This window comes from Rhinopithecus roxellana, chromosome 15, assembly GCF_007565055.1.
Source record: "Rhinopithecus roxellana isolate Shanxi Qingling chromosome 15, ASM756505v1, whole genome shotgun sequence".
NCBI lineage: Eukaryota > Metazoa > Chordata > Mammalia > Primates > Cercopithecidae > Rhinopithecus > Rhinopithecus roxellana.
Genome location: NC_044563.1, coordinates 38227989 through 38252793, shown reverse-complemented (window position 1 = coordinate 38252793; position 24805 = coordinate 38227989). Strand labels below are relative to the sequence as shown.

The 24805-nt window shown below is 38.9% G+C and overlaps 1 protein-coding gene across 1 annotated transcript in view; it reads left to right on the top strand.

The window, feature by feature from the left end:
- The first annotated feature begins 8704 nt into the window (after positions 1-8704).
- Positions 8705-24805, top strand: part of DEUP1 (deuterosome assembly protein 1) — a 104370-nt gene continuing 88269 nt past the window's right edge. Inside the window, exons 1-2 of the mRNA XM_010357360.2 lie at positions 8705-8760; positions 10212-10284. Coding sequence (XP_010355662.1) covers positions 10256-10284 — 29 coding nt within the window. The 5' untranslated portion in view covers positions 8705-8760; positions 10212-10255. The remainder of the gene's footprint in view (positions 8761-10211; positions 10285-24805) is intronic.

Below are 24805 nucleotides of genomic sequence, written 5' to 3'. Positions count from 1 at the left end.
CAGTTCAGAAATAGGACTGCATAGTAGATTTTAACACCACACTGTGATAATGAGACTGATGCCTTCTTTACAAAGCAATTTACACACTTTCAGAGATAATTTGAGTTTCTGGGTGTTGAGGTCACCGCAGACTGAAGATAGGTATACTTTTCAGGTGACATTCTGAAATGTTGCAATAGAATGATGTATATTTACTCTTTAGAGAAGATAACTCCCCTAAATTATCAAAAGTTGTTTTCTAACAAGGCTTATATAAAATCATTGCACGTCGAAGTACAACCATATGGGGAATAAATGGTACTGTATGTGAGGACATTATGAACTAGGTTTCATGTGTAAGCAACTGAGACATGTCTAAGAGTTTTATAATCTTAGTCTGGGAAAAGGAAAAGAAAAAATTGTTGTTGTTATTTTCTACCGTATGTAGCAAGCTCATGTTCCTCAGATGTGTCCTAGAATCATGTTTTATAATAGGTATTACCACATATATTCAACAGCAGCAGCAACAATGCTAACATGCTTTATACCACAAACAAAAACAAAAAAGGCATCATGGTGGCAACATGATGAGTGGTCTTACAGCACAAACCTAAGTAATGAGGATACTGAGAGTCATTTTTCTCCAGTCTGCATGTTGTTCCACCTGATCATTGAAGGCTGACACTAAAATGGATAAAACATTGGTATCTCTCTAAAACAGGTGCCACAGTCTCAAGGTAATGACAGAATGTTTATTTATTAATATTTGTTTGAAGTATTTGCTCATATATTTCTAGCTCGGTTTTATTCAGCCAACTGCAATATTAACATTGTTTATAGGGTAACCAGAAAACATGACACTCAGAGATATACAGAAAGTACTTCTCAATTCATGGAAGTCATTACAGTAAAATTAAATACCAACAAAAATAACAGTTGAATTTCCTAATACAAAATTCTTATGCTAAATGTATTTTAAAGACATGTTCTCTTATTTTTATAAGTGGCTATGTTGTATTCTTTAATTTTTCTCTAACATCACTATTTATAACAAATGGAATCGGATCTTGAATCATGATTTAACTCATTCATAATTTTCCCCTTTTTGTTTCCAAAAATGAAGAGCTGAGGAAACTTAAAAGATGTTTATAGATAATGAAATATTTTTTTTAAATTAAATAATGTAAAAAGGACTTCCATTTCTGGTAGCGTGTTTGATTAGATACTCGGAACAATCTAACTGAAACAAGTAAAACATTGTAAAAATGTAAATATCTTACTGAGTTGGAGTGAAATAATAGAATCAATAGATTTCATAACCTAAGTTATGTGAGAAGTGAGAAGAAGAACCCCCACAAGGGAGTGAATGCTAAAAGAAACTTTTGCTCTGAGTGTTTCTGCTTACACTATGGTGGCTACATGCAGAAGGATAATAATAGGGCATAGGGCCCAAGACCAGCCCAGGTGAGGATTCCAACAAACTTCTGCATAAAACTGGGATTACAAAAGGTTACCTTCACTATAAAAGTAAATAAGATCAGGCACAGTGGCTCACACCTGTAATCCCAAAACTTTGGGAGGCTGAGGCAGAATGATTCACTTGAACTCAGGACTTCAAGACCAGCCTGGTCATCACAGAGAGACCTGCCTCAACAGAAAAGAAACAAAATCAGCTGAGCATGGTGGCATATGCCTGTGGTCTCAGCTACTCAGGAGGCTGAGGTGGGAGGATTGCCTGAGCCCAGGAGGTCAAGACTGCAGTGAGCTGAGATCATGCCACTGTACTCCAACCTGGGCAATAGACCAAGACCCTGTCTCAAAAAAAAGTAAATGAGGCACAAGTAGTGAACCTTAGTGCACGCAAATTTAAAAAAATATTCAGGAGGCTGGGAGATCCCAAAAGAGAATAGAGAATGTGACAAAACATCCTCATTGTGTTATAGATTTGTAAAACAACCTCACTAAAAGAGGAATATGGAGAAGGTACTGATTTAAGTAACTTTGGAAATGAGTCCAATCTATTGAGGCTAAAGGCAAAATTTACTATATATATGCACTGTACTTTAATTGATAATGTCCTCTTCCATATGGGACAGGTTAACAATTCTGATACTGTTATACACCTATACTGCAGTTGTGCAGTTAAGTAAATGGGTGGCGGATGATGGGAAGCCACTTTTTTACCATTGGAGCAGGAATTTACAGGTAAGTAAGGGGAAGAAGCTAGAATGATCTGTGTAACAGCGTTGGAGATAACAGTGTGAACTCATGTTTAGCTTATATAAACTCATGTTTAGCTTATATAAACTCATGTTTGTTTAGATATAAATGGCTGCATATAGAAATACTTATAGTTATTTGTACATACAAGGGTCAGTATTACATAAATATGTTTCCTTGTTCTGTCAGCTGAGAGGGTTTAGGAACAAGAACAATCAAGCAGCAAGGAGCATTCCTAGTGCCCAGATACTGGTTTCTAATTCATTGTTAATAAGTGCTCCCTGAAGAAAGAGCTGATTGCTGGAGCAGGAAATACACATATACAAGATGAGACTGGGACATCTTATAATGATAGAAAGTAATGAAGTTCTCAAAAACAAAAATTCCACAGTGATGAGAGTATGTCAAAGGAACATAGGAGCCAACTGGAAGAGCTCCCAATGACCACAGCTGGAATAATTTGAGAAACTAATTTTTTTTATTTTCTCAAGCAAAGTACCTTTGGATTATAATTCAAAGTATACAATAAATATCCATGAGTCCATACTGATATAAATAAATGGGGGGGATAGACAAATCTTCCATGCAGAATTCCAAATAGTTGATATATATACTTTACCCTTTGGAAGGCAGAGCATAACTCTCTACTCCTGAAGTGTGTGCTGCACAAAATGACTTCCATTCAAAAAGTACAGTATGGAAGCGAGGGAAAGAGTAACTTTACAGTGGAGAGAACAGACAAACACCATCTCAACCCGACGATCAAGGTCAACATCAACAGTCATAATAAATCAAGTTGATAGTATGTGCCCTTGATACAATGTGATGAAAATGGCAGTTAATTTCTGTGAGTTTCCTTCCAATCTAATCATGAGAAAAACTGCAGACAAATTTCAATTAAGGGACATTCCATAAAATACCTAACCAGCACTCTTCAAAACTGACAAGATCATTAAAAAACTCTTGGAAACTGTCATAGCCAAAATGTGCCTAAGGAGACATGACCACTATTTAGTGTGGTGTCCTGGAACTGAAAGGACATTAGGTAAAATCCAAGAAAATCTGAATAAAGTATGGATTCTGGATAATATTATCAGTATCAGTTTATTAATTGTAACAAATAGACCAGACTAATGTAAGATGTTAATAATAGAGGCTACTGGATGTGGGGTAGATGGGAGCCCTCTGTACTATGCTAATAATTTTATATAAATCTAAAACTGTTCTAAAATAAAAACCTGATTTTTTTTTTAAAAAGGCAGAAAAATTGAACAGTAGAAAACATTCCTATTTTAACTTTGGCACTTGGTGAAGAAAAACTAAGAAAAGGAAAAAAAAAGTTTTGGAAATTTGTATCATAAGCTGATTCTAACACTTATTTTTCATTCATCATATTACCTGTGTTGTCTAGAAAACCTCCTGTAAAAAAATTAATGTAAAGCAGTTTGGAGCGTGTCACAACCCCAGACAATTCTCAAAAGAAAATTCAAAATCAAAAGATTCAGCCTCCATCCTGGCCTCAAAGATGTCCCAGAAATACAGCTCCCCCTCAAAAGTATCTCATAGTCAAAAATTATAAACCCACACAAGAAAACAAGGCAACATGGGTAAGAGCTAGCAGTAATCGATCCAAAATATTTTAGAGACTGGGATCATAATATGCAAAATAAAATAGAAAATTATTATTAATATGCTTTAAAAGTTGAAACAAAAAATAAAATAGAAGCTTGAACATTTTGGCAAAGAAATGGAAATTATATAAGATGACAGAGATTACCTGCGAAATCAACAAATTAATTTTTTTAAAATTTCAAATTCAACAAATACTTTTTGAGTTCTCCCTATGTGCTAGGGCATGTATTAAATACTTGCACATATATTATCCATTTTTACTTTCATAACAACAAATAATTCTGTTAATAAGTACCAAAGTTAAAAAACCTTCATACTAAAATATTTCATTATTTTTATTTTCTCTACAATCTGGATACTTTCTTCTGTTCTGTTTTCCAGTTCACAAGTTATCCTGTCACCTGTACCAAATCTATCATTATTCATATCTGTTATGTTCTTATTTTTGGTTATTAGTAATTTTTTCCTAGTTTTGGAATTTCTATTTTTCTTTTTGTTCTGGCCTTTGTATTTGAGAAGTTATTTTTAGGAAAATTTCTGCTTGCTTCTTCCAGGTACGACCCTATTCTGAGTTCAAAAATGGAGGTTGTCCCAAATTACAGATGATTGCAAGCTGCCTGTGAGTCAGTAGGAGTACTGATTTACTTCCGCTTCACCATTTTCATGAGGGCAAAGTCCTCTGAAGCCCCAGCTTAAAGACAGGGGGTGTTTATTTATTTATTGAGCCCAGGCTTTGTCTTCTGCCCCTTTTTTTCACAAAACTATCAAACGGCTGCTAAGTTTTGCAGCTGTTTCTTCCAGAGCAACAAATGCTTTCAAAAGCAGCCTTAAGTGCTGGGCTCACTTCTCTAGGTTCATGTCTTTTCCTTGATTTTGACCTAGTAATTTCTCACTATCATATTAGCTAGTGACCTGAAAGGTTTCTGCAGAGTTGAGCTTAGAGAAGAAGTTGACCCAAGTGAAAAGAGGCCATTAAGCAGGCAGGCCCAACTTTCCTCTCTGGTTACAAATTTATTTTCCCATTAGGACCCTTTCACTTCAACATTGTCCTAGCCATGACTGGCTCCAGGAAATAAGTATTACATCTTTAAAACTTTAGCTCACGACTATACAAAAATCTTTCTCCTTTAGTTCCCTTTAATATCCGAAAGAGGATGACATTTTCAAAACCACGGTGTCGAAACACTAAAGTCCACAAAAAGTAAAAGTAGAGAATTTAAAAAATCATGATAGCCATTTTTCAAAGAATTTGGCTTTGTTTTCTGATCCTGAAGTGAAAGCTGGTGCTTCTAAATTCCCATCAGGAGGAGAAGCAGCCCTGATAGTGATGACTGACAGGCCTAGCAGGCATGACACAATGAAAGGCCTCATGCTGCCTGGTTAAGGGCTCAACTTTATGCCTTTCTCTTCAGATGTCTAATGCCTATCCCAGCCCAGAGTAGGTTGGTAAGGAAGCTGAGGCAGGACACTTTCAAAATCTCTCTCAAATCACACCCAAATAATTAAGAATCTCTCTCTTTGCATGGCCCTTCACACTTTAATGAAAGGCTTTAGGACATTGACCAAGCACCCATATTCTCCAGCTTCCCTGTCCAGCATAATAGCCACCAGTCATGTGTGACTATGAAGCACCTACATGTGGCCAGAATGAACTGATTGAGCTTTAAGTAAAAACCATGCATCAGATTTTGAAGACTTAGTATGAATAAATATATAAAATATCTCAATAATTTTTATATTGACTAGGTGTTAAAATGATATTTTAGATATATTAGATGAAATATATTTCATCTGTTTTTTACTTTTTAAAATTTGACTACTAGAATATTTAAAATTATACAAGTGACTTGCATTATATTTCCATTGGACAGTGCTGCTCTAGGAGATCTTAGTTCTAAATAGTGAATCTCTTCCTGCTGAATGGTTATTTTCTCAACTAGAATGTGTATTAAGCATCTCCAGAAAATTCCTTTGAAAATGTTTGCCATTAACTACCAATGAAACTAATCAAATAATTATAACTCTTTGGATCTGAGTTTCTTCACATCCAAAATGAAGAGGTTAGACCAGCAGTCCCCAACCTTTTTGGCATCAAGGGGTATGGTTTCAGGATGACACTGTTCCATGCCAGATCATCAGGCATTAGATTCTCATAAGGAGTGCACAACCTAGATCCCTGGCATGTGCAGTTCACAATAGGATTCATGCTTCTATGAGAATCTAATGCTGCCACTGATCCGACAGGAGGTGAAGCTCAGGCCGTAATGCTTGCCTGCTGCTCACCTCCTGCTGTGTGGCCAGGTTCCTAACAGGCCACTGACCAGTACTGGTATGCAGCCCAGGGGTTGGGGACCCCTGGGTTAGACTGTATCTCCTCTATAGTTTCTTCAGTTCTATGATTATTTCATTATAATTGTTTTTAAAAAAATTTTTAAGTATGTTCAAGGCATAAGGATATACTTAGTTTTTAAAATTATGATGTATATATGTAATTTTTAAACTTTTTAAAAATATAAAAATAATATTTCCTTGTTGATATATAGACAGACACGAAGTTATTTTATATAGCCATGCATATGTTAAAGTTGCACATTCATTTACTATATTGCTATTATAAATTTTCCCATGAAATGATTTTGTTATGAAGGTTTTTAAATTTTAAAGGTTTAGCCTATTGTTTCATTATTTATTCCCTATAATTGCTCCCTTAGCTTTTCTTCCATAGGTCATCCTTATTCTTCATCTATTGATGCCCCCTATATTCTCCTTTGACCATTTCTGGTTACATTTTATCTTATCCTTACTTTGCCATGTCCTCCGATTTTCTTTCATGACTGAGCTCTCTTGTCACTTCTCACTAACCCTGTTTAGGAAGATTTCCACCCTGGCCACACTCTTCCTATCCTTTAGACTGGGGCTTTCCTGGTCTCATCCCTTTCAAAACAAACTTACCTGAAAATATCTAATAATAAGGACATTTCAAGGTGAATTCAGGTCTTTACTGTTACTTCTTACTAGCAGGGTAGGGGACAGGTATTTGCATTTTAAATCTTAACTCTCGTCCTGAAATGAAAACCTTTATTTGTATTAAATTGAATGGGATGTTCCTATTCTATATTTAAATTTTCCTAAAATCCATTATAGTATGTGTCTTCTCACATGTTTTTGCAAGCATTCCCCTGCACCTATTCTTCCATGTGAAAACATGAAACCTACAGTTTGCTAAGGAAGATCCTGACTGCTAAAGAAACCAACTCAACCTTAATGTTTGGAGAACACTGGATTTGGAGTAAGATGATCTACGTTTATATCTTGATGTATCATCCATTTCAAGTGCAAATAGACGGACAAATCCATGGACATATCCTTCATTCTCTCTAAGCCTGGGTTTCCTAATCTTCTGAAAGGAGCTATAAATAACACCTGATACACTTGCTGAGTGTATTTCTGAGCCTCTAAAGAAATAATGAACATGGAAGTACTTACCAATGTTACATAGCCTTAGTGATCTTGGGCATCCTGAGATTTCATTAAATTTCATTCCTAGTTCCATTTTCCCTTCCTTGGGTTAGAAAAAAATACATTGACCCATTCAATTCAGACAAGAATAAAGAATATACCTAAGAGTTTTCAGAATAATGAAAAGTTTCAAGTTAAGATAACACAGTCACCCTCTTCATGCAAACATGAGAGCTATGAAACACTTATTAGAACTAATATCCCAAGTGATTATATACAATTCATCTATGAAGCTCAATTTGTCAAGAAACAGCATAATGGTTTTATAAAATTCAGTTGGAACCTGGATGGAGGGATGTGGATGCGCATTAAATTCATGGAATATTAAAGTCGCAAATTAGCGTTAAAGTGATGAAAGTAAAGTGCAAATAAAAGACTTTAAGAATTAAGTAGTCGCCTCCATGTATTAGGAAGGAATTCTTTGGTTAAAATAAATCAAACACAAAATTCATGTGCTTAAAACAAATCACTCGAGGTGTCAGCTGGAAAATATATATTCTTTCCTATTATTTCCTCTATGAAACGAAGAGAGACAGAAATTCTGTCATCAATGACTCTTGGAATTTGGTGGAAAAAGGAAAGAATCCGGAGTCAGTCCCACTGAGTTTCGTTCCAGCTTCTCTCAGAAGCTATTCCCTTCTCCCTGAAGGGAGGCAGCACTGTCCGCTCGCCTGACTAGCAGTTTTTTTAAGGACCCATCGCGCTTGGAAAGCCAGGTACAAGCAGATGCTGTTAATCACCACAGGAATCGGGCTGAGCGATGAAATCCAGCTCTTCCCAGCTGGAAGACACTAGGGTGCACGGAGAGAAAAGCAGTTCTCTTTACCCCAAGTTTATTTCTTTTTCATACCACTTCAAATTTGAGTAAGAGGAAAGAGGGCCAAGGGGATTTAAGGAACCTGGATGATGAACTCCCCAGCTGTTTACAGTTCCTTCGTGATCTCTTTGGTTCATTCATTCAATCAGTATTTCCGGGCTGCAGCTTGGGTGCCGGGCCCTGGGGTAAGGCAGTGGGACTACAAAGAGGATAGGACCCAGAATAGAGGGGGCACTGGACGCATAACTGCGGGATAGCGAGGTCGTGCTCTCGCGGGGCGAGGTTGAAGGCAGCCGAGGAACCCCCACAGGGCAGCGTCTACCGCCGCTGCAGCCGCCGCCGCCGCGCCCATCCCCCATTCCGACGGCCACGAGTTCGGGCCGCGACGTCCCCATGGCAACAAGCGGCGGCGCTGAGCGCTGGGAGGGAGAGGCCCAACTGCCTGGTTGGTCGCGCGGCGGGAGGGCCCAGGCGGCGGGAGCGCAGAGGCGGGTGGCGAGGCCCCTTGGGGCGGGCCTGGCCAGGTGGGAGGTGACCTACGCGGTCCTGCGCCCCCGGCCGCAGACCTCTCGGGCGAGCGCCGCGCAGCGCAGGTAATGGCTCTTGGCCTTCCCGGCCCCGCCTCGCCCCGACCCTCACCCAAAGGCCAGGCTGTCCCCCGGGCTGGCGCGGGTCCTTGAGCGGGACAGGGGAACCCCAAAAGGGCGGCCGCTCTGCGGAAAGCTGGGCTTGAACCGATCGCGGTCCTGGAGGGGCGCGTGGCGCGGGGACAGAGGCTGGGAGGGGGGCCCACCCATACATATCCAGAGCAGAGCTGCGCCGTAAGTTAGAAGGCCTGGGCTTTAGTCCTGTGGCCTTTGGCAAGCCACTTAGCTTGTTTGTACCTCAGTTTCCCTGGCGTTTAAGTGAGAGATTTGAAAATCTACAAAACCATTTATAGGTCTGCGCGTTCTGGTCAAGTTTTCCTTCACCATCCCTTACTCCTCTCTGCTCTGTCCCACACATAGTTCCAGGGTCTCTCCTAAACTCTTCGAGTTGGAAGTGATGTGAGCTGGAATCTTCCTGCTCTTTCTACCTTCTTGAATGCTCTTTTGACTTTTCAGTGATTTGGAGGAGTTGAAGTCCTTTTCAATACTTTCTCCAGTTATCGTCATAGATTATTTTTTAACTAAAATTTTATTACTGAGAAAAACTGTTTTTTTTTTTTTACTTTAGGCAAATACTAACGTCCCTATTTTGTCAAGAGGTGAGCTAGTGCCCGTAGAGCCATTGAAGAATTTCAAGATCTCTTTTTAAAGGCATTCGTAGCCTTTTTGTCTTAAATCTCATAGTTATATTCATCCTAACAAAACCCAGAGAGGGCCAAAGAAAGAATGTACTCAAATAAAGGCACACCTTTATTGGATCCACAAGAATAGAAAGTTTGAGAACATCTGGCTAGAATTTCTCTTTTAATGGGAATTCTGTTTTACTCATTCTCATGTACTGAGCCCTTTGCACACAACATAGTACCAAGCTATTATTCAATAAGTAGTAAATGGATGCTCATTTTAGTCAGTACCTCATATTTCAATTCATCACTAAGTCAATATCATAAACGCATAGGGGTCGCTAAACAAAAAACTCAAGTTTGGGAGGCCAAGGTGGGCAGATCACGAGGTCAGGAGTCCGAGACCAGCCTGATCAACATGCTGAAACCCCGTCCCTACTAAAAATACAAAACTTAGCCGGGCCTGGTGGCAATTGCCTGTCCCAGCTACTCAGGAGGCTGAGGCAGGAGAATCGCTAGAACCCGGGAGGCAGAGGTTGCAGTGAGCTGAGAACGTGCCACTGCACTCCAGCCTAGGTGACAGAGCGAGACTCCATCTCAAAAAACAAACAAAAAACCAAAACAGAAAACTCAAGTTTCTATATTTTGTAGGATCAAGAGCTACTACACAGAAAAACTCATACTAAATGGTTTTTGCCAGTAGCTAAATTTTCCTGTTTTATAGGTTAATGAATGTAAACATTTTAGGAATTTGGATCATTTTCCCCCTAACAGATTAAAAATCAAGAAATATAAACCAGATGTAGCAGTTTCTTGACATGGAGAACCAAGCCCATAATACAATGGGGTAAGTGCTGAGAAATTTCTGTTTTATAAGTATGTACTTAACTATGCCAAAAACTTCCTGAGAACACATGAATTTTGAAATTTACTATTAAGAGAAGGATATGCCAATTATGTTTGGTGAGGCGGATGAAAGGAAATATCAAGTGACTGTAATTAAGGATTATAATGCGAGAGTTTCTGATTTTGACACTACAGATCTGCACTCAAAAAATCACTGTTTTCCAACTCTTAGTGACTGTCCAATATCTAAGGGTGATGGATGCTGAGGCAGGCTTCATGTGCTCCTCTATTACCACAATGCAACCCCTCTTTGACAGCTTGCTCCTTTTTTGCTGCATTGAGTATCTCAAGTTTCCCTCTACTCTTGCCCCTTAAGGCTGATCTCAACACTTAAACATAGGCTGAGAATAGATCCAACTCCGTAAAAACATCATCAAGAACTAGATATTTTACCAGAAGTTTCACGAAGAGATAAAAATAAAATTTGTATAGCATTTGTCATTGTAGAAAATCAAATTCCTGTTTACAAATATCTGTCCTAACTCTTTACCTGCTACCAGCATCACAGAGTTTTCTCTTCCAATCACTAGCCAACTGACCACTGGCTGAACACAGAGTTTGGGGAATGAGGGGGTGAAGGGGTGGTTGTATAGTGCCTAATCCTGATTGCAGCTGACTTTGGCACTAGTCACACCACTTCAGTTGTCTCACTTTCAGAAATTCTGCCCAGACCATAACTTTGATGTCAGGCTGAAAGAAAGCTGCACAAGTTTGAATAATAATCATAGCTATCACTTTTTAGCTGCTACTGCATACTCCTTCTTACAACAGCCCTGCTAGGTATTATTCTCATTTTACAACTAAGAAAAGTAAATATATTAGAGTACAGTCTAAGCTCTTATAACAAAGAGACTCCAAAAACAGCAGCTTGAGTAAGATTGAAGATTATTTCTGTTTCATATACTTGTCACAGGTGCTATGCTCGCCCAAGATATGCAGACCAGGATTGGTTTGGCAACTCTGCCATCTTCACTAACGATTTCTATCTCTAGGACCAAAGTGGTTGTTTCAGCTCCTATCATCATAAGTGTGCTCTGTCATCATGACTGTACTCCTTCCATAGGGAAGGAGAAGGGAAAGAGGAGAGAGTAAGACATTTTCATTTAGGAGTATAACATGGAAATGGCAGGTCTCACTTCTGTTCGTTTTCCATTGGCCAGAACTTAATCCCAGAGTTACAACTAACAGCAAGAAAGGTTGGGAAATATGGTCTGTAACTAGGCAACCATATGACCAGATGAAGCTTAGAAGTTCTAGAACAAAGGAGGAAGAATGGATATTGGTGAAAAACTAGCATCCTCTACCACATTGAGCCTCAGAAAGGTAGAAGGACAAAAAAAGCAGGAGCTCATCCTAGAATATACACCAGGTTAGTAAAGAAAGTAGGATTTGAATTCAGGTATGCCTGGCTCCAATCCCTGTGTTCCTTTCTGCGTTGGAAATGGGTGGCAATGAGATGCAGGGAGCAGCCTGCCTGGTATCCATAGCAGAGCCAAGTTAGGATTCTGGGTTAAGTATGTGTTGGGTCTGTGGTGTGATGATAGCACTAAGAGCTAAGATGCAGATTGAAGATGTTGAACCTAAGGTTGGGTACCAGCTATCACTTCACTCCTGCAAATCCAAGGCCATGGAGTCATTTAAGAAACAGACCTTGTCCTTAAAGAACTTAGAATTTAGTAAGGAACAGTAGAACTTGTTTGGGTATGGTGTGATTACAACCCCCCAAGTTAATGAGAGTTATCAGAGGTTTTCGTGAGGTACTGTTCCACTGATCACAGTAGACATGGGGCCAGACACTGCCTACCATGGTTTCCAAAGCATGGAGACCCCAGGTTGGCACTGCCTCAGTCCCACATGCTATTGAGAAGTATGTATAAATCCAGATCATGAATACAATAAAACTTCATCATCAGGGGCTTGTTATGTAGCTTATTAAACCATGTCACCTACATATACAGTAATGTTTTGTGGAGCAGCCTACATTTAACAGATACTTATTTAGAGTCTACTGTGAGCTACTTACTGGTCTAGGCACCAGAAAGGTAGCAGTGAACAAAATAGACAACTGTTTCTCAAGGGGCTTATACTATAGTGGAAGAGACTGATAATAAACATAAAATTTGTATCATATGGTGATATGAAGAAAAATAAAGCAGTCTAAGGGTGGGAAAAGTAGAGAGTGTGAATGGAGTGGTCAAACAAAGATGGTTTGGTAAGAGCATTCGGGCAGAGATTATATCTAGGGGAAAAGATTACACAGAGCAGGAGGAGAAAGTGGCAAGGCCTATAGTGGGAGCTTTCCCACAGAACATTTTCAGTGTGAGTGAATCAATATTCTCGGATATCATGGTTATAACCCGGTTTGATGTTAATTTATCCGTGATTTCTCCCAATTATAGGTGTTTGTATTTGTGCCATAATAATCTAAACTCCTTGTAATTGAAACTCAATTTTACATTTGTTCTTTTTGTTTTTAAAGTGCGTTTCCAGAACATAATTATGGAATGAATAAGTGATCCCTTTTATTGGCCTTTTTAAGAAAACCTTCTCTAGATTTTGCTTTGTTTTTGTTTTCTTATTCATGAATTTCTACTTACCAGTTTGCCCTTTTATGGTTTATTTTATTTTGTTCCCATGGGTTGAAAAATTTGCTTCAGTTATTTTCATGATTTCTGGATTTCATTATTTCTTTAAATAATAAAAAGCATGTAACTTTCCTCCTGAGCACAACTTTGCTGCCTGCCATAGGGTTAGTGTTCTCACCATCATTTTCTAAATAATCTGTCATTTCAAATTTGATATCTTCTTTGACTCAAGTGATATTTAGAAAATGTGATTTCAAGGGGCATTTAGTTATCTTTTTATTATTACTTTTTAATCTTTCTACTACCATAGTCATAGGATATGGACTATATGATTTTGACTCTGTCAGTTTCACTAAGATTATTCTTGTAGTCTATTGCAGGATCAACTTTTATTAATGTCCTTTGGGTATTTGAAAACACATGTACATTCTCTTTTGGTTGAGTAAAAAGGCTAAAAAAGTTATATAATCAAACATTTTAATTGTTGTTATGTTTAACTTGTGTTTTTCAAGTACAGTTACATTAATTTTTGTTTATTTGATCTGTCAAATTCTAAGGAAGATCTTCACTATAATTGTAGTTTGTCTAATCCTTCTTGTATTACTAACAATTTTTGGTTTACATATTTCAGTGTTCTGTTGCTCGATGTGTCAAGATTTATGGGTATATCTTCTCAGCATATTATGTGATTAACATCATAAAATATAGCACAAGTATAAACTGATGTTTTCTGTTTTAATTCTACTTTGCCTGATATTAATATTACCATCCCTGCTTTCTTTTTAATATACTTTAATCAATAATATCTTTGTTCATTACCTTGTTTTCAACCTTTTTTATGTCATATCAAGTTTGTCTCCACATATAAATAGCATATGGTTAGATTAACAAATAGAGGCCAGGCGCAGTGGCTCACGCCTGTAATCCCAGCACTTTGGGAAGCCAAGGCAGGCAGATCACCTGAGGTTGGGAGTTCAAGACCAGCCTGACGAACATGGAGAAACCCCATCTCTACTAAAAATACAAAATTAGCCTGGTGTGGTGGTGCATGCCTGTAATACCAGCCACTGAGGAGCTGAGGCAGGAGAATCATTTGAACTTGGGAGGCGGAAGTTGCGGTGAGCCGAGATTGTGCCATTACACTCCAGCCTGGGCAACGAGAGCAAAACTCCATCTCAAAACAAAAACAAAAACAAAAACAAAACCCAAAAAACAAATAGACAGGAAGCATGGCTGGGGAGACCTCAGGAAACTTACAATCATGGCAGAAGGCGAAGAGGAAGGAGGCACATTTTGTGTGGCCAGAGCAGGAGGGAGAGAGGGGGAGTTGCATCTCCTGAGAACTCACTATCACAAGAACAACAAGGGAGAAGTTTGCTCTCATGATTCAGTCACCTCTCACCAGGCCCCTCCTCCAACACTGGGGATTACAAGTTGACAAGAGATTTGGTTAGGGACACAGAGCCAAACCATGTCAGTGGGCTTACTGACAGTGGTCTTTACTCCATAGTCATCAGACTAGGCAGTTTCCTTGCAGGACCCCAGGTCACTCTCTTTCAGTCTTTTGTCTCAGGCTAATCAGATTCCAGAGTATTCTAATTTCTTACATGGAGAGTATACCAGCATTCTGGGAGCTGAAAAGGAGGAGGGGCCTGAATTCAGACTTACATTGTTGACCTTAACCCCCCAATTTCCAGTACGGTGGTCCTGGCATCTGCTGTACCTGGTGTTCCCCAACCCCAGTCCAAAGCCTGTCTGTTTTAGCTTCTCCAGAGAATGTGCCTGGATTCTAATGCCAGTGAGGAGATCTAGGAGTCAACCCCTTCTTAGCTATTCCTCCTGTTTTCAGGCTGGCACTCACTTGCTACTTCCAGATGCATCTAGTTGGTTTGCTGCTTGGCTTTGTCCGCTGCTAGTTCCTGTTATTTCTATCCTTGTAGGTTTGACCTTCTAGGTTAAAAATATCCCTTTACTTTGTGTTAGTAGGATTTTGGGAGGGAACAAAACATGTGTGCATACATCTTCAATCAAATTCTCATTTTTCTCTACTGAATCTTTTGCTGTACTTTTTATTCTGTGACTTTTATCTTAGCCATTGATCTCATTCATAGAATCTTGTCAAATGCTTCCTAAACATCTAGGTACTGCTATGTGATCCACCAGATTGTTCTTATCTGCTATGGAAGTCATTATTTTCAAAGAACCAAGGTAGATGAATATTAAATCATAACTTCTTGCATCTGATTCAAAAGGTCCTTTAAAACTATGCTCTTCTATGTGTGCATCTTTCTTCACCGTTAAAGTGTTATTTCCCTCTGAGATATATTAATCATCTTTACTTTACTTACCAGGTTCTCGACTTTATGAGTCATAACTTCACTTATCAGGTTCTTGATGAGTTAAACACAGTTTTAATCACAGTTTGTAAAATAAAATTTGATTTTTCTGATGTAAGTCAATATATTCGTACCTTAATAAATTATAGTAACATATTATTTTTGCACATTGAAAATTCTTTTTAAATTTGGTTAATTCCCTTGCTTTCTGGTTAGCCCAGACTATACCCCCTTACTCTCCCTCTCTTCATACTTTATTCACCTTCCTCCCATATACACATATATTCCTCCCCAGAGTAATCAAACTGGACAAGTTCTTCTAGTTTCTTGTATCTCTGAAGAAGAAACAAAGTACATCAGGTTTAAAATCCTGATATGTCAAACTTGAGGGTAGACTCTGAAATGTTAGCAGTGCTAAGTGACTGTAGGAATTAAATGCATGATTTTGAAAGGAAGGAAAGTTATTAGGAAGGAGAGGGAGGAAGGAAGGAAATAAGGAAAGAAAGGGAAGATTTCTACAAGAGACCTAATCAAGCTGCTAGTAAGTTTAAGGAAAGATGAAAAAGTACCACAGTGTAGGATAAATTTGCACATACTTTTTACAGGAAAATGTTTACAAAAGATTAGTTACAACTGGGGGCAGAGCAAGATGGCAGAATAGGAATAGCTCCAGTCTCCAGCTCCTAGCGCCAGCAACACAGAAGACGGGTGATTTCTGCACTTTCAACTGAGGTACTGGGTTCATCTCACTAGGGAGTGCCGGACAATCGGTGCTGGTCAGCTGCTGCAGCCTGTCCAGGGAGAGCTGAAACAGGGCGATGTATCGCCTCACCTGGGAAGCACAAGGGGGAAGGGAATCCCTTTTCCTAGCCAGGGGAACTGAGACACACAACACCTGGAAAATCGGGTAACTCCCACCCCAATACTGTGCTTTACCAAGGGTCTTAGCAAATGGCACACCAGGAGATTATATCCCACACCTGGCTGGGAGCCACGCCCACGGAGCCTCCCTCATTGCTAGCACAGCAGTCTGCAATCTAAGGGCAAGGCAGCAGCAAGGCTGGGGGAGGGGCGCCTGCCATTGATGAGGCTTAAGTAGGTAAAGAAAGCCTCTGGGAAGCTCAAACTGGGTGGAGCCCACAGCAGCTCAAGGAGGCCTGCCTGTCTCTGTAAACTCCACCTCTGGGGACAGGGCACAGCTAAACAAACAAAAAAAAGCAGCAGAAACCTCTGCAGATGCAAACGACCCTGTCTGACAGCTTTAAAGAGAGCAGTGGATCTCCCAACACAGAGTTTGAGATCTGAGAAGGGACAGACTGCCTGCTCAAGTGGATCCCTGACCCCTGAGTAGCCTAACTGGGAGACATCCCCCACTAGGGGCAGACCGACACCCCAAATCTCACACGGCGCGGTACACCCCGAGACGAAGCTTCCAAAGCAAGAATCAGACAGGTACACTCGCTGTTCAGCAATATTCTATCTTCTGCAGCCTCTGCTGCTGATACCCAGGCAAACAGGGTCTGGAGTGGACCTCAAGCAATCTCCAACAGATCTATAGCTGAGGGTCCTAACTGTTAGAAGGAAAACTATCAAACAGGAAGGACACCCACACCAAAACCCCATCAGTACGTCACCATCATCAAAGACCAACACCAGATAAAACCACAAAGATGGGGAAAAAGCAGGGCAGAAAAGCTGGAAATTCAAAAAATAAGAGCGCATCTCCCGCTCCAAAGGAACACAGCTCATTGCCAGCAACAGATCAAAGCTGGATGGAGAATGACTTTGACGAGTTAAGAGAAGAAGGCTTCAGTTTATCAAACTTCTCAGAGCTAAAGGAGGAATTACATACCCAGCGCAAATAAACTAAAAATCTTGAAAAAAGAATGGAAGAATGGATAACTAGAATAATCAATGCAGAGAAGGCCATACATGAACTGACAGAGATAAAAACCATGACATGAGAAATACGTGACAAATGCACAAGCTTCAGTAACCGACTCGATCAACTGGAAGAAAGAGTATCAGCGATTGAAGATCAAATGAATGAAGTGAAGCGAGAAGAGAAGTCTAAAGAAAAAAGAGGAAAAAGAAATGAACAAAGCCTTCAAGAAGTATGGGATTATGTGAAAAGACCAAATCTACGTCTGATTGGGGTGCCTGAAAGTGAGGGGGAAAATGGAACCAAGTTGGAAAACACTCTTCAGGATATCATCCAGGAGAACTTCCCCAACCTAGTAAGGCAGGCCAACATTCAAATTCAGGAAATACAGAGAACGCCACAAAGATACTCCTCAAGAAGAGCAACTCCAAGACACATAATTGTCAGATTCACCAAAGTTGAAATGAAGGAAAAACTGTTAAGGGCAGCCAGAGAGAAAGGTCTGGTTACCCACAAAGGGAAGCCCATCAGACTAACAGCAGATCTCTCAGCAGAAACTCTACAAGCCAGAAGAGAGTGGGGGCCAATATTCAACATTCTTAAAGAAAAGAATTTTCAACCCAGAATTTCATATCCAGCCAAACTAAGTTTCATAAGTGAAGGAGAAATGAAATCCTTTACAGACAAGCAAATGCTTAGAGATTTTGTCACCACCAGGCCTGCCTTACAAGAGACCCTGAAGGAAGCCCTAAACATGGAAAGGAACAACCGGTACCAGCCATTGCAAAAACATGCCAAAATGTAAAGACCATCGATGCTATGAAAAAACTGCATCAACTAACGAGCAAAATAACCAGTTAATATCATAATGACAGGATCAAGTTCACACATAACAATATTAACCTTAAATGTTAATGGACTAAATGCTCCAATTAAAAGACACAGACTGGCAAATTGGATAAAGAGTCAGGACCCATCAGTTTGCTGTATTCAGGAGACCCATCTCACAAGCAGAGACATACATAGGCTCAAAATAAAGGGATGGAGGAAGATCTACCAAGCAAATGGAGAACAAAAAAAGCAGGGGTTGCAATCCTAGTCTCTGATAAAACAGACTTTAAACCATCAAAGATCGAAAGAGACAAAGAAGGCCATGACTTAATGGCAAAGGGATCAATTCAACAGGAAAAGCTAACTATCCTAAATATATATGCACCCAATACAGGCACAACCAGATTCATGAAGCAAGTCCTTAGAGACTTACAAAGAGACTTAGACTACCATACAATAATAATGGGAGAGTTCAACACCCCACTGTCAACATTAGACAGATCAACGAGACAGAAAGTTAACAAGGATATCCAGGAATTGAACTCATCTCTGCACCAAGCAGACCTAATAGACATCTACAGAACTCTCCACCCCAGATCAACAGAATATACATTCTTCTCAGCACCACATCACACTTATTCCAAAATTGACCACATAATTGGAAGTAAAGCACTCCTCAGCAAACGTACAAGAACAGATTTATAACAAACTGTCTCTCAGACCACAGTGCAATCAAACTAGAACTCAGGACTAAGAAACTCAATCAAAACTGCTCAACTACATGGAAACTGAACAACCTGCTCCTGAATGACTACTGGGTACATAACGAAATGAAGGCAGAAATAAATATGTTCTTTGAAACCAATGAGAACAAACATACAACATACCAGAATCTCTGGGACACATTTAAAGCAGTGCGTAGAGGGAAATTTATAGCACTAAATGCCCACAAGAGAAAGCTGGAAAGATCTAAAATTGACACTCTAACATCACAATTAAAAGAACTAGAGAGGCAAGAGCAAACACATTCAAAAGCTAGCAGAAGGCAAGCAATAACTAAGAACAGAGCAGAACTGAAGGAGATAGAGACACATAAAACCCTCCAAAAAATCAATGAATCCAGGAGTTGGTTTTTTGAAAAGATCAATAAAATTGATAGACCACTAGCAAGACTAATAAAGAAGAAAAGAGAGAAGAATCAGACGCAATAAAAAATGATAAAGGGGATATCACCACCAACCCCACAGAAATACAAACTACCATCAGAGAATACTATAAACATCTCTACGCAAATCAACTAGAAAATCTAGAAGAAATGGATAATTTCCTGGACACTTACACTCTTCCAAGACTAAACCAGGAAGAAGTTGAATCCCTGAATAGACCAACAGCAGGCTCTGAAATTGAGGCAATAATTAACAGCCTACCAACCAAAAAAAGTCCAGGACCAGATGGATTCACAGCTGAATTCTACCAGAGGTACAAGGAGGAGCTGGTACCATTCCTTTTGAAACTATTCCAATAAATAGAAAAAGAGGGAATCCTCCGTAACTCATTTTATGAGGCCAACATCATCCTGATACCAAAGCCTGGCAGAGACACAACGAAAAAAGAGAATTTTAGACCAATATCCCTGATGAACATCAACGCAAAAATCCTCAATAAAATATTGGCAAACCGAATCCAGCAGCACATCAAAAAGCTCATCCACCATGATCAAGTGGGCTTCATCCCCGGGATGCAAGGCTGGTTCAACATACACAAATCAATAAACGTAATCCAGCATATAAACAGAACCAAAGACAAAAACCACGTGATTATCTCAATAGATGCAGAAAAGGCCTTTGACAACATTCAACAGCGCTTCATGCTAAAAACACTCAATAAATTCGGTATTGATGGAATGTATCTCAAAATAATAAGAGCTATTTATGACAAACCCACAGCCAATATCATAATGAATGGGCAAAAACCGGAAGTATTCCCTTTGAAAACTGGCACAAGACAGGGATGCCCTCTCTCACCACTCCTGTTCAACATAGTGTTGGAAGTTCTGGCTAGGGCAATCAGGCAAGAGAAAGAAATCAAGGGTATTCAGTTAGGAAAAGAAGAAGTCAAATTGTCCCTATTTGCAGATGACATGATTGTATATTTAGAAAACCCCATCATCTCGGCCCAAAATCTCCTTAAGCTGATAAGCAACTTCAGCAAAGTCTCAGGATACAAAATTAATGTGCAAAAATCACAAGCATTCTTATACACCAGTAACAGACAGAGAGCCAAATCATGAATGAACTTCCATTCACAATTGCTTCAAAGAGAATAAAATATCTAGGAATCCAACTTACAAGGGATGTAAAGGACCTCTTCAAGGAGAATTACAAACCACCGCTCAGTGAAATAAAAGAGGACACAAACAAATGGAAGAACATACCATGCTCATGGATAGGAAGAATCAATATTGTGAAAATGGCCATACTGCCCAAGGTTATTTATAGATTCAATGCCATCCCCATCAAGCTACCAATGAGTTTCTTCACAGAATTGGAAAAAACTGCTTTAAAGTTCATATGGAACCAAAAAAGAGCCCGCATTGCCAAGACAATCCTAAGTCAAAAGGACAAAGCTGCAGGCATCATGCTACCTGACTTCAAACTATACTACAAGGCTACAGTAACCAAAACAGCATGGTAGTGGTACCAAAACAGAGATATGGACCAATGGAACAGAACAGAGTCCTCAGAAATAATACCACACATCTACAGCCATCTGATCTTTGACAAACCTGTGAGAAACAAGAAATGGGGAAAGGATTCCCTATTTAATAAATGGTGCTGGGAAAATTGGCTAGCCATAAGTAGAAAGCTGAAACTGGATCCCTTCCTTATTCCTTATATGAAAATTACTTCAAGATGGATTAGAGACTTAAATGTTAGACCTAATACCATAAAAACCCTAGAAGAAAACCTAGGTAGTACCATTCAGGACATAGGCATGGGCAAGGACTTCATGTCTAAAACACCAAAAGTAACGGCAACAAAAGCCAAAATTGACAAATGGGATCTCATTAAACTAAAGAGCTTCTGCACAGCAAAAGAAACTACCATCAGAGTGAACAGGCAACCTACAGAATGGGAGAAAATTTTTGCAATCTACTCATCTGACAAAGGGCTGATATCCAGAACCTACAAAGAACTCAAACAAATTTACAAGAAAAAAACAAACAACTCCATCAAAAACTGGGCAAAGGATATGAACAGACATTTCTCAAAAGAAGACATTCATACAGCCAACAGACACATGAAAAAATGCTCATCATCACTCGCCATCAGAGAAATGCAAATCAAAACCACAATGAGATACCATCTCACACCAGTTAGAATGGCAATCATTAAAAAGTCAGGAAACAACAGGTGCTGGAGAGGATGTGGAGAAATAGGAACACTTTTACACTGTTGGTGGGATTGTAAACTAGTTCAACCATTATGGAAAACAGTATGGCAATTCCTCAAGGATCTAGAACTAGATGTACCATATGACCCAGCCATCCCATTACTGGGTATATACCCAAAGGATTATAAATCATGCTGAAATAAAGAAACATGCACACGTATGTTTATTGTGGCACTAGTCACAATAGCAATGACTTGGAACCAACCCAAATGTCCATCTGTGACAGACTGGATGAAGAAAATGTGGCACATATACACCATGGAATACTATGCAGCCATAAAAAAGGATGAGTTCGTGTCCTTTGTAGGGACATAGATGCAGCTGGACACCATCATTCTCAGCAAGCTATTGCCAGAACAGAAAACCAAACACCGCATGTTCTCACTCATATTTGGGAACTGAACAATGGGAACACTTGGACACAGGGTGGGGAACATCGCACACCGGGGCCTGTTTTGGTGTGGGGGGGAGGGGTAGCATTAGGAGATATATCTAATGTAAATGATGAGTTTATGGGTGCAGCACACCAACATGGCACATGTATACATATGTAACAAACCTGAACTTTGCACACATGTACCCTAGAACTTAAAGTATAATAAAAAATAAAAATTTAAAAAATTTAAAAATATATGAAGGTAAATAATAGAAGAGGAAATAAGTGTATGCAACCAATTGGGCAACAATTTAAAAGGTGACAGGAGTAAGTCTTCCCCTATCAATAACAATGTTGAATGTAAGTGGTTTAAGTTCCCCAGCTAAAATATACAGACAAATTGAATGGATTAAATATATAAATCCAATTACATGCTGCCTACAGCAAACTTACTTCACAGATAAACACACATCCACAGTATAAGGATGGAAAAAAGATTTCATGTAAAAAGAAACCAAAAGTCTACAGGAGTACCTGTGTTTATATCAGAAAAAAAATAAGATATTAAGTCAAAAATAATAAAAAGAGAAAATCATTATACGATGATGAACGGACCAATACACCAAGAAGATGTAACAATTATAAATATCTATGCACCCAATAACAGGGTACTGAGTTACATATAGCTAAATTAGCAGAGCTAAATAGAAAAATAGACCCTAACGTAATAATACCTGGGAAATTCAATACCCGACTTTGAACATTAGACAGAGGATATCTACAGAAAATCAACAAAGAAACATAAGACTAAATCTGCACAATAGACCAAAGGGACTAAACAAACATTAAGAGAACATTTTATGCAACAGCTGAAGAATATTCATTCTTCTCATCAGCACACGGAACATTCTCCTGGATGTTTCAGACCAAAAGTTAGTCCACAATACAATTCTCAACAAATTTTTTAAAAATAGATTTAAGTATTTTCTTATATCACAATGAAATAAAACTAGAAATAAATTACAATAAAAAATTGGAAGCTGTACAAATACATAAAAAAGCGCTCCTGAATAACCATCAAATTAATGAAAAAATATGAAAATAAAAATATCCTTAAAACAAATGAAAATGAAAATGCAGCATATCAAAACTTATGGGATACAGCAAAAGCAGTGCTAATAGAAAAACTATTATAGCAATGAAGAACTACATCTAAAAAGTTGAAAGATTTTAAATTACCTATTAATGCTCCATAAGGAACTAGAAAAGCAAAAGCAAACCAAACCCAAAATTAATAGTAGAAAATAAATAACAAAGATTAGAGCAGAACTAAAGAAATTAGAAACAAAAATACAGAGAATGAACAAAATGAAAAGTTGGCTTTGAGGGCATTAGGAAAAAGAGCTAATGCATGCAGGTCTTAATACCGAGGTGATAGGTTGATAGGTATAGCAAAACACCATGTCATATATTTACCTATGCAACAAACTTGCACATCCTGTACATGTACCCCAGAACTTAAAAAATAAAAGAAAATAAAAATGAAAAACTAAAAACATCGATAAACCATCAGCTAGACTAATGAAGAAAAAGAGAGAAGACTCAAAATCAGAAAAGAAAAAGATGACATTGCAACTTAACCCACAGAAATACAAAGGAGGATTTGAGACTATAATAAACAAGTATAAGCTAACCAATTTTTAAAAATGAAAGGAAAGGGATAAATTCCTGGACACATACAATCCACCAAGATTGAACAAAGAAGTAGAAAAGTTGAACAGACTAATAATGAAAAATAAGAATAGATCAGTAATAAATTCTCCCTAAAAAGCAAAACCCAGGACCAAATGGCTTTACTGATGAATCTACTAAACTTCTAAAGGAGACTTAACACCAAATCTCAAACTATTCTAAAAAATTAATGATAGAGGAAATTTTCCTAAATCGTTCAGCAGGGTTAACATTATTCTGTTAGACATAAAAGGAACATATCTCAAAATAATAAAAGCCATATATGAAACACACAGCTAACATCATGCTGAATGTGGAAGTGCAAAACGCTTTTCCTGAATTGGAACAAAACAAGGATGTTCACTTTCACTACATTTATTTAATATTAGAGCAAAAGTCCTAGCCAGACCAATATGGCAAGAGAAAGAAATAGAAGGCATCCAGATTGGGAAAAAGGAAGTCAAATTGTCCATCTTTGCCAAAGACATTATTTTATAGTTAGAGAAAGCAAAGTCTCCACCAAAAAATATATATATATATATATAAAACTGATAAATTCAGTAAAGTTATATGATACAAAATCAACCTTTAAAATTAATAGCATTCCTGGCCGGGCGCGGTGGCTGAAGCCTGTAATCCCAGCACTTTGGGAGGCCGAGACGGGTGGATTACGAGGTCAGGAGATCGAGACCATCCTGGCTAACATGGTGAAACCCCGTCTCTACTAAAAATACAAAAAACTAGCCGGGCGAGGTGGCGGGCGCCTGTAGTCCCAGCTACTCGGGAGGCTGAGGCAGGAGAATGGCGTAAACCCGGGAGGCGGAGCTTGCAGTGAGCTGAGGTCCGGCCACTGCACTCCAGCCCGGGCGACAGAGCAAGACTCCGTCTCAAAAAAAAAAAAAAAAATTAATAGCATTCCTATACATCAAAAAAAAAAATACTAGCTAAAAAAGAAATCAAGGAATCTTATGTTATTCACAAAAGCTGCAAACAAAAAAGTAAAATACCTATTAATACATTTAATCAAAAGGGTAAAATACATCTATAATGAAAAGTATAAGGCTAGGTGCGGTGGCTCATTCCTATAATCCCAGTACTTTGGGAGGCCCACGTGGGCAGACGACTCAGGAGTTTGAGACCAGCCTGGTCAACATGGTGAAGCCCCATCTCTACTAAAAATACACAAATTAGCTGGGCACAGTGGCACGTGACTGTAGTCCCAGCTACTCAGGAGCCTGAGGCAGGAGTATAAACCCAGGAGGTGAAGG